The following is a 14,206-nucleotide window of genomic DNA, read 5'->3' on the forward strand; positions in this document are numbered from 1 at the left end:
TGACAGACACGCAAGCATATATCGCAGTAGCACATACTACTACTCACCGTGGAAGCAAAGTGGGCGCGACTGAAGCCTTACTACGCGGGGCTGAGGAAAGTAGGAATTGGGAATTACCAACTTTGGCTGCAGCGGAAACGCGATGTGCCGCAGGCCGTGGGCAGCGTCCGTTCTTCGGAGTTGCTGGACGCGGGTGGCGAGAATTTCCTAGCGCCGTCTACGGCCACAAACCACACGCGACTACATAGTGAAGGAATTGGGAATTACCAACTTTGGCTGCAGCGGAAACGCGATGTGCCGCAGGCCGTGGGCAGCGTCCGTTCTTCGGAGTTGCTGGACGCGGGTGGCGAGAATTTCCTAGCGCCGTCTACGGCCACAAACCACACGCGACTACATAGTGGCTTGGTCGCAGCGACGTTCGGAACAGATTTTTCTCCGTGAACGACAGCGAGCTCGGACATGTAACCCACCTTGAAGCAGCCAGCAAAGCGGGCCTGTAGTTTCCTCGCTGGCTCAGTACCTACAGCTGACCTACCTATCGGGAGCAAAGGCCTGAAGCTGTTGCACCCTGAATCATAGCTCACCGTGCTTCCGTCAAGGACAAAAAATCCCGATGGCTACAGTACATGAAACCTCTCTTCTGTACGCTGCATGTTACTTGCTGATTATTCTTCGATGCTCGCGGAAACAGCGAGTGTGAACTTTAAGTTCGCTCTAACAGTCCACAGCAGGTTTCACGGACATTTGTCACCCTCGCCGCGAGGCTTAGCCTCGCACTCACCTTCGATGCCGACGGCCTGGCTCGGTGCATTCCGCGGCAGTCGTTAGACGGTGGTGAGCGTAACGTTTCCTACGAGTCTCCGCTGGACGGTGAAGACGACAGCAACGCACTAGAGACGGCTACAAAATCATGTATAGAACCACCGTTGCTTGCACTGCGAAAGTAAGTTCAGCGCCTAGCAGCCACGAAGAAAGAATGGCTGTCTGACGATCCCATCTATGGCCGCGAGTCATCTGCTTGCGCATGCGCGTTACTGTCGGCTGCAAGACTTTTCAGCGGCGGTCTGCGCTGTCGCACTTATCAGCGCTTATCAGCGCTAAAAAACATCTCGTGGGTGCACTAGTCGAGAACAGTGACATTGCACTCCGCCGCACCGCTGCTGCCATGAGCAGACGGCGCATCGTAGCATTTCCTGCGGGCAGACTTTTTTTCTTTTTGTTTTCGTCGTCTGTCGCTGGCAAATCTATACGAAGTGATAATAAAACTGCTTTAGACGCGCAAGTTTCACATGCATGCGCAACCCACAGCTTGGGCGACGTTTTCCGTGTTCTTCTTTTCTGCTGCACTTTAAACAAGCGGACTGAGAGAAATAATTTTCGCATCCCGTCGTTTTAATTAAGCAGCCCAAAGAGCTCTAACTTCCGCAGTGTGAACGAAGCGCCTTCAATGACCCTATAGGAGACAGTTGTGCATAATGCATCCATACGGCGAGACTATTTCTTCTTCAACGGCTGTATGGACTGGCAGTGCTGCTAGGTTTTCCTGCATTCCTCTCAATTTCTTGCTGCGTTGCTTGTGCTGCTGGCGGTCCTGTAGTGGTGCTCGTGTAGTGGTAGTGAGAGTAGTTCGCCTGCGCGTCTGTCAGGAGGATTAACAGTACACGACCAAATCAAAACAAAGTCACACATCTGGCTCTTGCCCTGCTCCTAGCTGTTCTGGCTAGATACCCGTGAATGACAAGACAGCTACGGTAACCTTAATGGCTGTTGAACCCATGGTTGTTACTCTTAAGCATTGCACACATGTCATGACTTTGCGGCCACAGTCACATGCAGAGGTAGACTAATGCCCTCATTTTAAACAGAAAGGGTATAAACTGCGCGAACAAGACGGGACGAGAGGCACACAAATCGACAGACAAAGCGCAGACTTCCAATTGATTTTATTTGTGAAAAACACATCGTTAATAAGGCCAGAGAACATAAGAAAAATAAGAAAAACACTATCACCATAGGGTTCAACGATAGAAACATCAGCAGAAATTTACAGGTTAATCAGATCCGATGTGAACACCAACGTGCCCTTCTAAAAACTCTAGATCTGGTGTCGACAGCGAGGGCGAGCTAACGCAGTCGTCACCCCTTTTGGCTATCAGCAAAGCTTCGATAACCTCCCTTTCAGTTTTGCTGCGTGCATAGGAGAGGAATGCAGTTTTGTCTAGCAAGAGAACGCAGTTCCGGCTGTCACAGTTTTTGCAGTGTAATGGCAGATTGCTGCCTGTGCCGGTGTGCATCGATCGTCTATGTTCCAGGGCTCGCTCATTGAAGCACCGGCCAGTTTGGCCGATGTAAACCCGCCCGCAAGATAGAGGTATCTGGTAGATAACCTCGGAGGCACACCTGGTGAACTTGGTCTGATGATTCTTCTTCCAAGGCCTGCGTTCCGATCTTGTTTCTTTTTTCTCTTCCGAGAGCATGGGACAGACTTTTTTCAACTTACAAGGCGCTGAAAACACTACTTTTATTCCATATTTGCTTGCCACCTTCTTGATGCTGTGGGAAAGGCAGTGAAAATATGGCATGACGAAGGGAGGGGTCCTGTCTGCACTTGGATCTTTCCTTATTGCTTTTTTAATCCTCTGAAGAAGGCACTCACATGAGCTGCGAATTACTTCCTGAGGGTAGCCCGCGGATTCAAGTCGCTTGACTTGATTATGGAAACTAGATGAAAGAGAGTGAACACATGACTTATGAAGAGCAGACAAACAACACGACTTGATAATGCTACGCTTCAATAACTTCGAATGAGCACTTTTATAAGGTAGGTGGCTTTTGTTGGACCTGGGACTGTAAGCCCACCAGACATGAACATCAGAACAATGCAATTTTAAATCTAGATACTGAATGCGGTTGTCCCTTGTTACTTCATGAATTAAACGGAGTCCTTGCCCCTCAGAGGAGAAGGTGGCGAGAATGCTAGCAACCGTGTTGTCAAGGTCAAGATTAGTAGTGTAATCTAATATCACAAGACAGTCGTCAACATAACACTTGGAACACCGGATGCTTTGAAAGCTCTAGTTTCAGGCGCCTGTCAAAGGAAGCCAAAAATATGTCGCACAAAACAGGAGCTACAGAAGAACCGATACAAATGCCAGACTTCTGGACATAAATTTGTCCGTCATAAAAAGCTAGCGGTAGAGTTAAGATAAAACTGCAAAAGTTCTAGGAACTGCTCTGTGCTAATGCCAGCAGTATTCTGGAAGTCAACTTCACCATGTTCGTCAATACTGTCTCTGATTGCTTTGAATAAACCATCATGAGGCACGGAGTAAAACAAATATTCTACGTCGATGAAAAAGGCCGTAGATGATAACGGAATTCCGTCTTCCAGGACTTTTACCAGGTCCTTCGAGCTGCGGATGAGTTAAGGATCACCGCCTGCAAGGTTGTCCAGGTGTGGTTTTAGAAAGTATCCCACAATGTGTTGCCAGCTGCCTCTCTCCGAAATAATAGCGCGAAGTGGGCAATCCATCTTATGTGTTTTGCCGGTGATAAACATCTCCAAAGAGCCCCTCTCGTCTTTTGAGACCGAAAGCGCGACAGAACTAAGGTTCATTTTCTTAAGGAGCCTGGTAGCTTGCTTTCGCTGTATTTTCCCTTGGAATTCAATGGGATGAAAGTTCTTCAAGACAGCTTCCCGGGCTTTTTCAACAAACATTCCCTGTGGCAAGACAACGAAGCCGCCCTCCTTGTCCGCTTCTATTATTGAAAGGTCGTTGGCGCTCAGGAAGTTCACAAGTCTCTTCACTGGGGCCTTCCGTGAAGTGAAACGACTTACGTTTCGCAGTAAGCAGCCCCCAGAGTTGTTGACAGCCCGTTCCTTGTCCTGTAGAGAGGCAAACGCCCCCACACGGCGTACCATGGCTAGTAGTTCAGAACGTCCTGCTGAAGGTTCGAAGCAAAACTTCGGTCCCTTTTGCATAGTCTCCTTGATGTTACTAGGAAGGTCGATATTGCCCAGTATCGAGACGGAACCCTCTGTAAGTGTTGTCCGGAGTTTTGGCGGAAGCGTTAGACGCATTCTCTGCCAGAGAAACTCGGTCGTCTGCGCTGAAAGTCGCTTGTATTCTTGAAACCGTCTTGTGGCTACCCAATCGTTAGATTCTTGGAAGACGATGAACTTCAGCCAGTCTGAGTAGAGCCTCACTCGCCTCCAAGCTTCTGATTTCATTATCTTGCACATCCTGCGAGCGTGCCCCCAGGAAGGACCCGGGACTCCAAAGAGCCCCAGAAGTTGAGGTGGGACCATCTTCCTCCTGAGGTAGTAGGCCAGCACTCGCGACTGGCACGTAGACAGAGCGATCAGGCTCACAAAGAAGAGTGCTTGATCGTTGGTCTTGAGAGGTAAAAAAAGAGCCCAAGGGAGAAGAAATATAATGAAGAAGGACGTTCTGGCGGGCTAGTTGGTTCATGATGAACAGAAAGGGTATAAACTGCGCGAACAAGATCACACCTGGACAAACTTGCAGGCGGTGATCCTTGCCTCATCCCCAGCTCGAAGGACCGGGTAAAAGTCCTGGAAGACGGAATTCCGTTATCTTCTACGGCCTTTTCCATCGACGTAGAAGATTTGTTTTACTCCGTGCCTCATGATGGTTGATTCAAAGCAATCAGAGACAGTATTGACGAACATGGTGAAGTTGACTTCCAGAATACTGCTGGCATTAGCACAGAGCAGTTCCTAGAACTTTTGCTGTTTTATCCTAACTCTACCGCTAGCTTTCATGACGGACAATTTTATGTCCAGAAGTCTGGCATTTGTATCGGTTCTTCTGTAGCTCCTGTTTTGTGCGACATATTTTTGGCTTCCTTTGACAGGCGCCTGAAACTAGAGCTTTCAAAGCATCCGGTGTTCCAAGTGTTTCGTTATGTTGACGACTATCTTGTGATATTAGATTACAGTACTAATCTTGACCTTGACAACACGGTTGCTAGCATTCTCGCCACCTTCTCCTCTCAGGGGCAAGGACTCTGTTTCACTCATGAAGTAACAAGGGACAACCGCATTCAATATCTAGATTTAAAATTGCATTTTTCTGATGTTCATGTCTGGTGGGCTTACAGTCCCAGGTCCAACAAGAGCCTCCTACCTTATAAAAGTGCTCATTCGAAGTTAGTGAAGCGTAGCATTATCATGTCGTGTTGTTTGTCTGCCCTTCATAAGTCATGTGTTCACTCTCTTTCATCTAGTTTCCATAATCAAGTCCGCGGGCTACCCTCAGGAAGTAATTCGCAGCTCATGTGAGTGCCTTCTTCAGAGGATGAAAAAAGCAATAAGGAAAGATCCAAGTGCAGACAGGACCCTTCCCTTCGTCATGCCATATTTTCACTGCCTTTCCCACAGCATCAAGAAGGTGGCAAGCAAATATGGAATAAAAGTAGTGTTTTCAGCGCCTTGTAAGTTGAAAAAAGTCTGTCCCATGCTCTCGGAAGAGAAAAAAGAAACAAGATCGGAACGCAGGCCTTGCAAGAAGAATCATCAGACCAAGTTCACCAGGTGTGCCTCCGAGGTTATCTACCAGATACCTCTATCTTGTGGGCGGGTTTACATTGGCCAAACTGGCCGGTGCTTCAATGAGCGAGCCCTAGAACATAGACGATCGATGCACACCGGCACAGGCAGCAATCTGTCATTACACTGCAAAAACTGTGACAGCCGCAACTGCGTTCCCTACCTAGATAAAACTGCCTTCCTCTCCTATGCACGCAGCAAAACTGAAAGGGAGGTTATCGAAGCTTTCCTGATAGCCAAAAGGGGTGACGACTGCGTTAGCTCGCCCTCGATGTTGCTATCGACACCAGAGCTAGAGTTTTTAGAAGGGCACGTTCGTGTTCACATCGGATCTGATTAACCTGTAAATTTCTGCTGATGCTTCTATCGTTGAACCCTATGGTGATAGTGTTTTTCTTATTTTTTCTTATGTTCTCTGGCCTTATTAACGATTTGTTTTTCACAAATAAAATCAGTTGGAAGTCTGCGCTTTGTCTGTCGATTTGTGTGCCTCTCATCCCGTCTTGTTCGCGCAGTTTATACCCTTTCTGTTCATCATGAACCAACTAGCCCAGCAGAACGTCCTTCCTCATTTTAACTTTTTCCTCCCTCACCCCCACTTTCGGAACCATGACCCTTGGCCCTTCCTCGCCCTCGTTTTGTAAAATTATCCGGCCCTGGTATTGTTCCGCCAAAAGCTTCTATTTACCTAAAAAACCCTATCTTTAGAAAATAGTGACCACCTTGCCTGAAACCCCTGGTATTATTTCAGCTATAACGGGAACCTTTGTAGGTTTATAATAACGAGGCTTACCAAATAACTGTTTAGATTATAAGGATACTACCTGTCTAGCATACTTCTCCCTATTTATAACCGCAACTGCCTTCAACGATGTTATATATGAGAGCGATGATATTGATCTGCTTTTGGGTGTAACCAACTAAGCTAAATGCTTATAATTGCATACCATTTTCACCTTAGCTTATTTGAATACAGTCGTAAAGAAAACCTCTGTGACCTTTTAAAGCTTTCGCAGATGAATAAATAATCATCCTAGACACGGTATGCGCACAAATTTTTAAATACATTAGTTGTTTCAGTGTCTATGAACCTACAAACAAATATTGCCGAATTCCGCTACACACACTAAACTACAAAAAAAAAACCTGCACTTCATCGCGGCGACACCAGCCTTCCGCCAGGCACTGTGCCGCTCGCAGTATCCTCCTGCTTTTTATGCAGGCATTGACCGCACCACGACCTCACACGTGCTCCTCGACTGCCATTCTCGGGGTATTGATTTCTTCCGAGGGTAAGAAGGAAATGGGAGGGAGTAGCAACCCGGAAGAAGAAAAGAAAGCAGGTTCTCCGATGACTTCTTGTAAGTAGACTGTGAGGAAGGGAGGTTTTGGGGGAGAGGCGAGGGGTGTCCGGGTCGCATCTGGTCCGACCGGGCTGCTGTCCGATAAGGCACGGCTCCGGCGAGGTGTATATAAAACGGCCGGAAACCATGGCCAAGGACACGCCCTTCTCCCGGCAATCTCCAATCCAGGGATCTGAAGCGGTGAGTCCGGAGGCTCCACCGCATTTCGCGTGTTATCTGTTGACGTGTTATCTTTCTTATGAACAAACGGGGCCATCTTAATAGTTTCCAAGGAGTAGATAATTAGTAACTTCATTTTTTAGATCAGGGATATGGCAGTTAATGCGAAGGTAGGTGGACCGATAGTATGTGGAGCTGGTGTTCGCAAAAAAAAATTATTTCGGCGTGTATTTCTACTTTAAAACCTGTATATTCTGAGTATCCGTGGTAGTGTGACAACGCTTCACTGTTCGCTACCCATGAGCAGTGTCGCATATAGATGCACTTACTTGTCTTCGATACTACCTTTCAAAAAATTTTTTGTATCGGCATTGGGTATCGCTTGTCCATACATGATAATATCGGGTTATCGGCACCGAAAATACATTTCTAGTGCACCTTGTATTTTAATGGTACTTCACTGTTTGCTAGCCATGAGCAGTGTCGCATATAGATGCACTTACTTGTCTTCGATACTACCTTTCAATAAATTTTGTGTATCAGTATTGGGTATCGCTTGTCCATACGTGATAATATCGGGTTATCGGCACCGAAAATACATTTCTAGTGCACCTTGTATTTTAATGGTACTCGACACTAAAGCTGTGCCGCATATTCTGAGAGTGAGACTTTGGGACTGCGGCGCTGGGTCAAATAAACACTGAAAAGAGGGGGATTGAGTACAATTCTAAACAAAATATGTCACTGGCATTGTCGCCATCACTTTTCGTTGTTACTACGTTCATTATTTGGTAGACAGACGATGTAGACTTCGGGTTTCTGCACACTCGGTGGCAGAAGGATTGAGGAGACAGTCTCACCGTGGTAGAAACAACGCCCCCCCCCCCCCCCGCCTCTCTTGAAAGCTGCAGTGGTTGCCAACAGAAATGGACGACTTTCGCCATTATGCTCAGGTGCTTAGAGAACATTTGTTATAAGTGAGTCATTACTCATTGGCATCCATCCAAGCGCAGCCACACGGCTACAAAGGAAACTTCGCAGTTAAAGAAAAGTTCGTCCTGGTCCGGGGTTCGAACCCGGGACCACCGCTTCACCGGAGCAGTCGCTCTACCAACTGAGCTAACCGGGGCGGCAAGCTTATGGTAGGGCGAGGGCAAATTGACCAATAACTCGAAGTGGAAACAGTGTTGGACAAATGTTCTTAGGGGAATCCTCCCAAGGTAGAGTAGATTTGTAATAATGAATGGATGCCAGTGAGTAATTACTCCCTTCTAATCTTCTCCATTTTCGGAGATTCCCCTAAGAACATTTGTTGTTTACTTTACAGCCCGAGAAATGTCACGCACTCTTCCACCCGCGGGTAAATGGGGTCATCTGCGCCAGCAGCGTCAAATACATCAGCTGATGCATTCCTTTCGCTTGGAGCTCCTACAAAGATTTTCTTAGCGCTTTCTCAGGAGGCGAGGTTAATTCGTCGTACGTATCAAATAAGGACGGCACAGTTGATGCTCGATGATTTCAATCAAAAGCGTTCATTGAATGACCTAGAAGTAAAACCCGTGCGAGTATGCTTTAACAGCCTGCGATGGTGTTTTCTGTGACCTAATAAAATTGCATCAATGGCGTTCCCATAGAAAAAGTAAAAATAAATACCATGGTGATGAGCTGTACATTGTCAATTTGGAGTAAACGTAAAATACAAACGAAACAAATGAAACGCACATACCAGCATCACAAACAGGAAATATGTTGTGTCCCAACAAGCCTTACACCTGTCTAGTTCGCCTGTGATAACCAGTTCTTAATATGACTTACCAATTCTTTCGTTGAAAGACGGTTACATCGGCTATCCCCTCTCATTAGAATGTTTAAGCTTGAGTGGTTTGGAGTATTAAGCACTACCTCTGCCGCGTGCTAAATACACGCGCGCTTCGTAATTTAACAAGCACATGCGCACAGCTTTGCGAGGGTAGTGACTATTCTTGTTAGTACCGCGACCACGATGTGCTAGTCACTGAAGTTTGAAAAATCAGCAATCCAGGGTAGCCATGGTCGCATGTTATCGCAATAGTTTGGCCTTGAGACCCAGACTTGAAAACCTACCTGCAAAGTAAAAATAACGGTTTAAAAAAGTATTTGGCCACAACACCTAGGCTTACTGTAGGTTCATACTGAGGTGCACTTTAAACCTCTCTGCTGTCAAATTAACGACCGATGACAGCTAGAGAAGTACGTAGGGTTTGACGGCCTGAAGCTACACATAGGTTGTGAGAGGCACCGCAGCGGAGGGCTTGAATTTCGAACACTTCAGGTTCCATAACGTGCACTTAATCGAACAGTATACGGGCCTCTTTCGTTTCGCCTCCATGAAAAAGCGGCCTTTCGATATTTTGTACAAAGGCTGCATGCAATCAGATGAAGCACAAATCGTCTCTCGAGAGGGCTGTGTCCACCCCACTCCCGCAGGAAAGATGGCGTCTTCGAGCGTGCTCTTCCTGGCGGTGGCCGTTCTCTGGGCTGCCGCGGTGATGGCTGAAGACAACCCGGAGCCTCGAGGCCGCTACCCTCCGCACGGAGGAGGGTACCCATCGGGAGGGGGAGGGTACCCATCGGGAGGAGGAGGGTACCCATCGGGAGGGGGAGGCTACCCCGGTGGACATTATCCAAGGCCCTGCCAGTACAGGCAAGTGGTTCCCTGGACGCTATGACGGTATTCCGCTGCTTGCTTTACTGACGCTTGCTTTCGGTCACTTGGAACCGCCCACCATTTCCACAGTCTTTCATGGGGAACATGTGACAATGAACGAGATGCAAACTTGTCCTCCAACCCCTCCATGCATACAACACACCCATTAGAGCGCCAGAAAAAGATATGGTCTGGCTGCACTGCCACACACGAGGAACACATCGCCAAAAGGGTCATTGCCCAGTTCGCATGGAGACGACCAGCCGATTAACGGCGTGAGTATTCGGTTATAATAGAGGATTTTAGCACCGTGGTACGGAGGACGCGAACTACGGCCACTACTACCCTACGGCAAATGTGGCTATGCAACATTTCACACAGTAGCAACTCCAACGCGTTACAGTCGTACGGCTGTCTGGACATGCTATAGAAATTTGTAGCCTAACAGGAGTTGGTTTTAGGATGGTCGTGCGGAGCTATTGTCATGCGCTTCTATACGAGAATTTTTTTTTTGTAATAAAAGAACTATGGTTTCATATGGTTCTTCTTTCGGCGAATGAAGTTCATAAAGTGCTCTGTACAAATACTAAGACCGAATACTGTCTCCTCTAGTGCTCGTCTATAAATCCTCACCTGATACCGACGGTGACGTTTAACGCAACCCGGCCAGGTCTTCAATAAGTGTGTCTTTGTGAGAATCTTGCTTTGGTCCGGGTCTCACTGAAGCCGGGACCAACGCCAAGTTGCAAGGAAAGACACTTTGGTAGCGGAGACACCGCCCAGGATATAAATACAGGAGTACAGACACAAGCGTTTCTGCGTATCTTCTCATTCTAGGTCCGGTGTTGTGTTTGCGTTACACAAGCATGTTGCCGCATTTTAAAACTTGTGTAAAACTTTTCTAAACTTAATTGTATTATCGCTCAGTATCTCTTGCCAAATATTGTACGACGTTTCTCTTCAATCTTTGTTTTTGCTTTATTGTTTTCTAACTTCATGTATACTGCCCCACTCACACAATCCTCCCATATAAAAAGATCATCTGAGTAAATTGAATGAGTAAGTACAAAGAAAATAAAGAAGTAAGTAAACTCATCCAAATCCGTCACTTTTTTTGAGAATTCACTGCCGCATGCCCTGGATGCAAGGGACACAAATTGACGCGGGTGCATATCTCTGTGTGTAATGCTGTGCGCAGGTGTTCGCTGCGGGGCTGCGACCAGTTTCAGTGCCACTACAAATGCGTGCGGGGCGTCGGCTGTGCGGCCCTGGGAGAACTGGATGCGCGCAAGGGTCTGGGCGCTGAGATCACCGTCTCCAAGCCGCTCAAGGAGAAGGTCGCCGCGTTCGACTACGTGCCCAAGTGAAGCCTGCAATAAAGCGTTGGTTGCGAAAACCGGAACGAGTGTTTACTGCACAGGAAGAAAAAAATCCACGGATGTTCAATGCGATTTGTGCGGCAAAGCATGCGTTACCATTTGTGTTTCCCCCGGACGGAACAGCAGCCACTGCCGCTGAGGAGTTCACACAGCGTGAGAGGGTGGCGTGATCCATTCCACCAATCACCGTGTGAGCCGCCCTAGCCCGACTCCACTCCCGATCCAATGGGAATGTGACACGTCGTACCCGTTCTCCGCTGTCCCCAACCCTAGACTATGATTGGTGACCGCGGCGTCCTTCTCGCCATCCGTCACCTCTCACCCTCTCCCCTTTCCTGCCTCTTTCCTTCTTAAAGTGGAGAGAGAGAATTCCCTCCATTCACTTTGCCTCCAGCCAACCGAGGCTTCGCACGCCAACACCAACGACGGACGCTTTTTGCGATAACGGGTGTTGTTATGCTAACGCATTCAAAAAAACAATAACGAGGCTGCCTCATTTTGGGCAGTGATCTGAAGACATGAACAAAGTATTTTTGCGCCATCCCTTTAAAATCAATCTAATGGCCGTTTAGCAGCGCTTGTTTTGGGGATAGTTGGCTTCTGATTAGTGCTTATCGCGTCTATCTTTATGTGCTGTGTTCTGCACTTTGCGCTAAGAAGTAGTCAGTCCTTAATTTAGCGGTGAGATATCATTGTTTTCGGGTCCTAAAGGTAGGAGGCCAGTTTTCTGAGAAGTTTTTAATAGAAGTTAAAAGGGGAAAATAAGTTTGTTTCTTAGTAAGAGATTCGCTGTGTCCTATTCAAAATGTTGGAACGTATGAAAAAATATTTTATTTTTATTTAACTAATGTGCTAAATATACAACTGACTCCAGCTGCCAACTTTAATACAGGCCATCTCAAGCCAAACTGCTATTACGCGAAGACAGGAGCTGTGCAAAGGCCGAAAATAATTATGGTGCCATCAACGGACACTGTGTTATAGTGGAATGACCAGAGACGCTTGTTGTAGTATAGGAATCTTGTGAAAAAAATGCAGTAGTGAGGAATCTACCTGCATGATTTTAATTATTGAGGGTTATTGTACAGCTTGATATATAAGGAATAAATGTACAATGTTTGAATAAAGACTCTTTGCACGATAAAGTCAGGATTACTCGCGTAAGAAGGAATTGCAAAAAAGTGAGTTGCGAGAAAAACGAGAAAGGCGATTAGGAATAAGTACAAATGCCATAACTATTGTCCGAGGCGGCTAAAATCAATCATATTTGTACCTCAGCTCCTTTTTTAGTATTCGTCTTCCGTGATTTTTCTAGTGTGGCAGCTGACTCTTTTTGTGTTTTTGTTTTGTCATCAGGAGACCTAAAGGAAAATTTGAAGACACGCTTTTCGTATCCTGTCAGGCAAGCTTTCTGTGCGTGGGAACCGGATTTGATCCCAATGCTTTCAAAACGTCCAGGGTACCTCTGTTACCGTTCTTGAAATGGCACGTGCCATTGTACAATAATAATAATAATAATAATAATAATAATAATAATAATAATAATAATAATAATAATAATAATAATAATAATAATAATAATAATAATAATAATAATAATAATAATAATAATAATAATAATAATAATAATAATAATAATAATATTAATAATAATAATAATAATAATAATTGGTTTTGCGGGGAAAGGAAATGGCGCAGTATCTGTCTCATATATATCGTTGGACACCTGAACCGCGCCGTAAGGGAAGGATAAAGGAGGGAGTGAAAGAAGAAAGGAAGAGAGAGGTGCCGTAGTGGAGGGCTCCGGAATAATTTCGACCACCTGGGGATCTTTAACGTGCACTGACATCGCACAGCACACGGGCGCCTTGGCGTTTTTCCTCCATTAAAACGCAGCCGCCGCGGTCGGGTTCGAACCCGGGTACTCCGGATCAGCAGTCGAGCGCCCTAAACACTGAGCCACCGCGGCGGGGCACCATCGTACAAGCCAAACTTGAGTGCTTGAGTGTTGGTATCTCTTCATAATCAACCAATATGTTCCAAATGTCTTGTGTCGCTTTTGTTTTAGCGTTTTAGCTATGAGAAGTGCAAACTTAAAGATAGTTATGAGAAGTGTAAACTGAAAAATTGACAGGAAAAAATTGGTTAATTGTGCAAAAAGGATGATTTTATATGACTGAAAAAACATTTAGTTCTGGTTCCGCGAAATACGTGGTGATTACAACTTTGGCTGCAGCTTTGTAACGCTGTTAATTAGAAACATAATTTTTATTGGAGTTCATTCAGGAATGAATCAGATTTCTTATGAAACAAAATTTGAAAAAAAAATAGGAGTAGTTGAACGCGGTCGAACCAAGTTGGTCGAGCGATAGCTCGGCTTTGCTTGGTTTGTGAAAGGACGAGACCATTGGTTTGCCGGTATTTTTTATCGCAAGTAGACTCTCGCTTTATCGGTCGCCGAGCTCGCTGCTGTTCGCGCTGCTTGGCGTGGGTGCGCCAGTTTCCGTGAGCCCGCTACGTGGGCGCCAACGCCGTCTATTGGGAGGCGCTGTTCGCTTCGGCAGATCTGAAAGGGACGCCATTGGCCACACAGTTTTCTTGCTCCCTCGTGCGCGAGCCGTTCGCCCATAGCAGGGGCCTGACCTTGGCTGATCTTGAAGGTGAAATTGACGGAGACAGCCGTTCTCGTAGTTTGTACGTCAGTAATAGAGCTTTCGCTCTAAAATTGAAACTATCAAAACGAGGGAGTGAAAGAAGAAAGGAAGAAAGAGGTGCCGTAGTGGAGGGCTCAGGAATAATTCGGACCACCTAGGGATCTTTAACGTGCACTGACATCGCACAGCACATAAACGCATAGGCGCCCATGTGCTGTGCGGTGTCAGTGTACGTAAAAGATCCCCAGGCGGTCCAAATTATTCCGGAGCTCTCCACTATGGCACGTCTTCCTTTCTTCTTTCACTCCCCTTTTTATCCCTTCCCTTACTGCGCGTTTTAGGTGTCCAACGATATATGAGACAGATACATTCCCATTTCCTTTCCCCCAAAA

General features: G+C 46.4%; 1 protein-coding gene and 1 non-coding gene across 2 annotated transcripts; one reads left to right on the top strand and one right to left on the bottom strand.

Moving 5' to 3' along the window:
• Positions 1-8,148: 8,148 nt before the first annotated feature.
• Positions 8,149-8,224, bottom strand: TRNAT-GGU (transfer RNA threonine (anticodon GGU)). Its single transcript has one exon. It is a non-coding gene; the product is annotated as a tRNA-Thr (tRNA).
• Positions 8,225-9,566: 1,342 nt separating this feature from the next.
• Positions 9,567-11,148, top strand: LOC144102100 (uncharacterized). Its single transcript, XM_077635389.1, has 2 exons — positions 9,567-9,778; positions 10,980-11,148. Exons 1-2 carry the CDS (start codon positions 9,567-9,569, stop codon positions 11,146-11,148), a joined length of 381 nt encoding a protein of 126 aa, XP_077491515.1.
• Positions 11,149-14,206: the final 3,058 nt, after the last annotated feature.

This window comes from Amblyomma americanum, chromosome 8, assembly GCF_052857255.1.
Source record: "Amblyomma americanum isolate KBUSLIRL-KWMA chromosome 8, ASM5285725v1, whole genome shotgun sequence".
Classification (NCBI taxonomy): domain Eukaryota; kingdom Metazoa; phylum Arthropoda; class Arachnida; order Ixodida; family Ixodidae; genus Amblyomma; species Amblyomma americanum.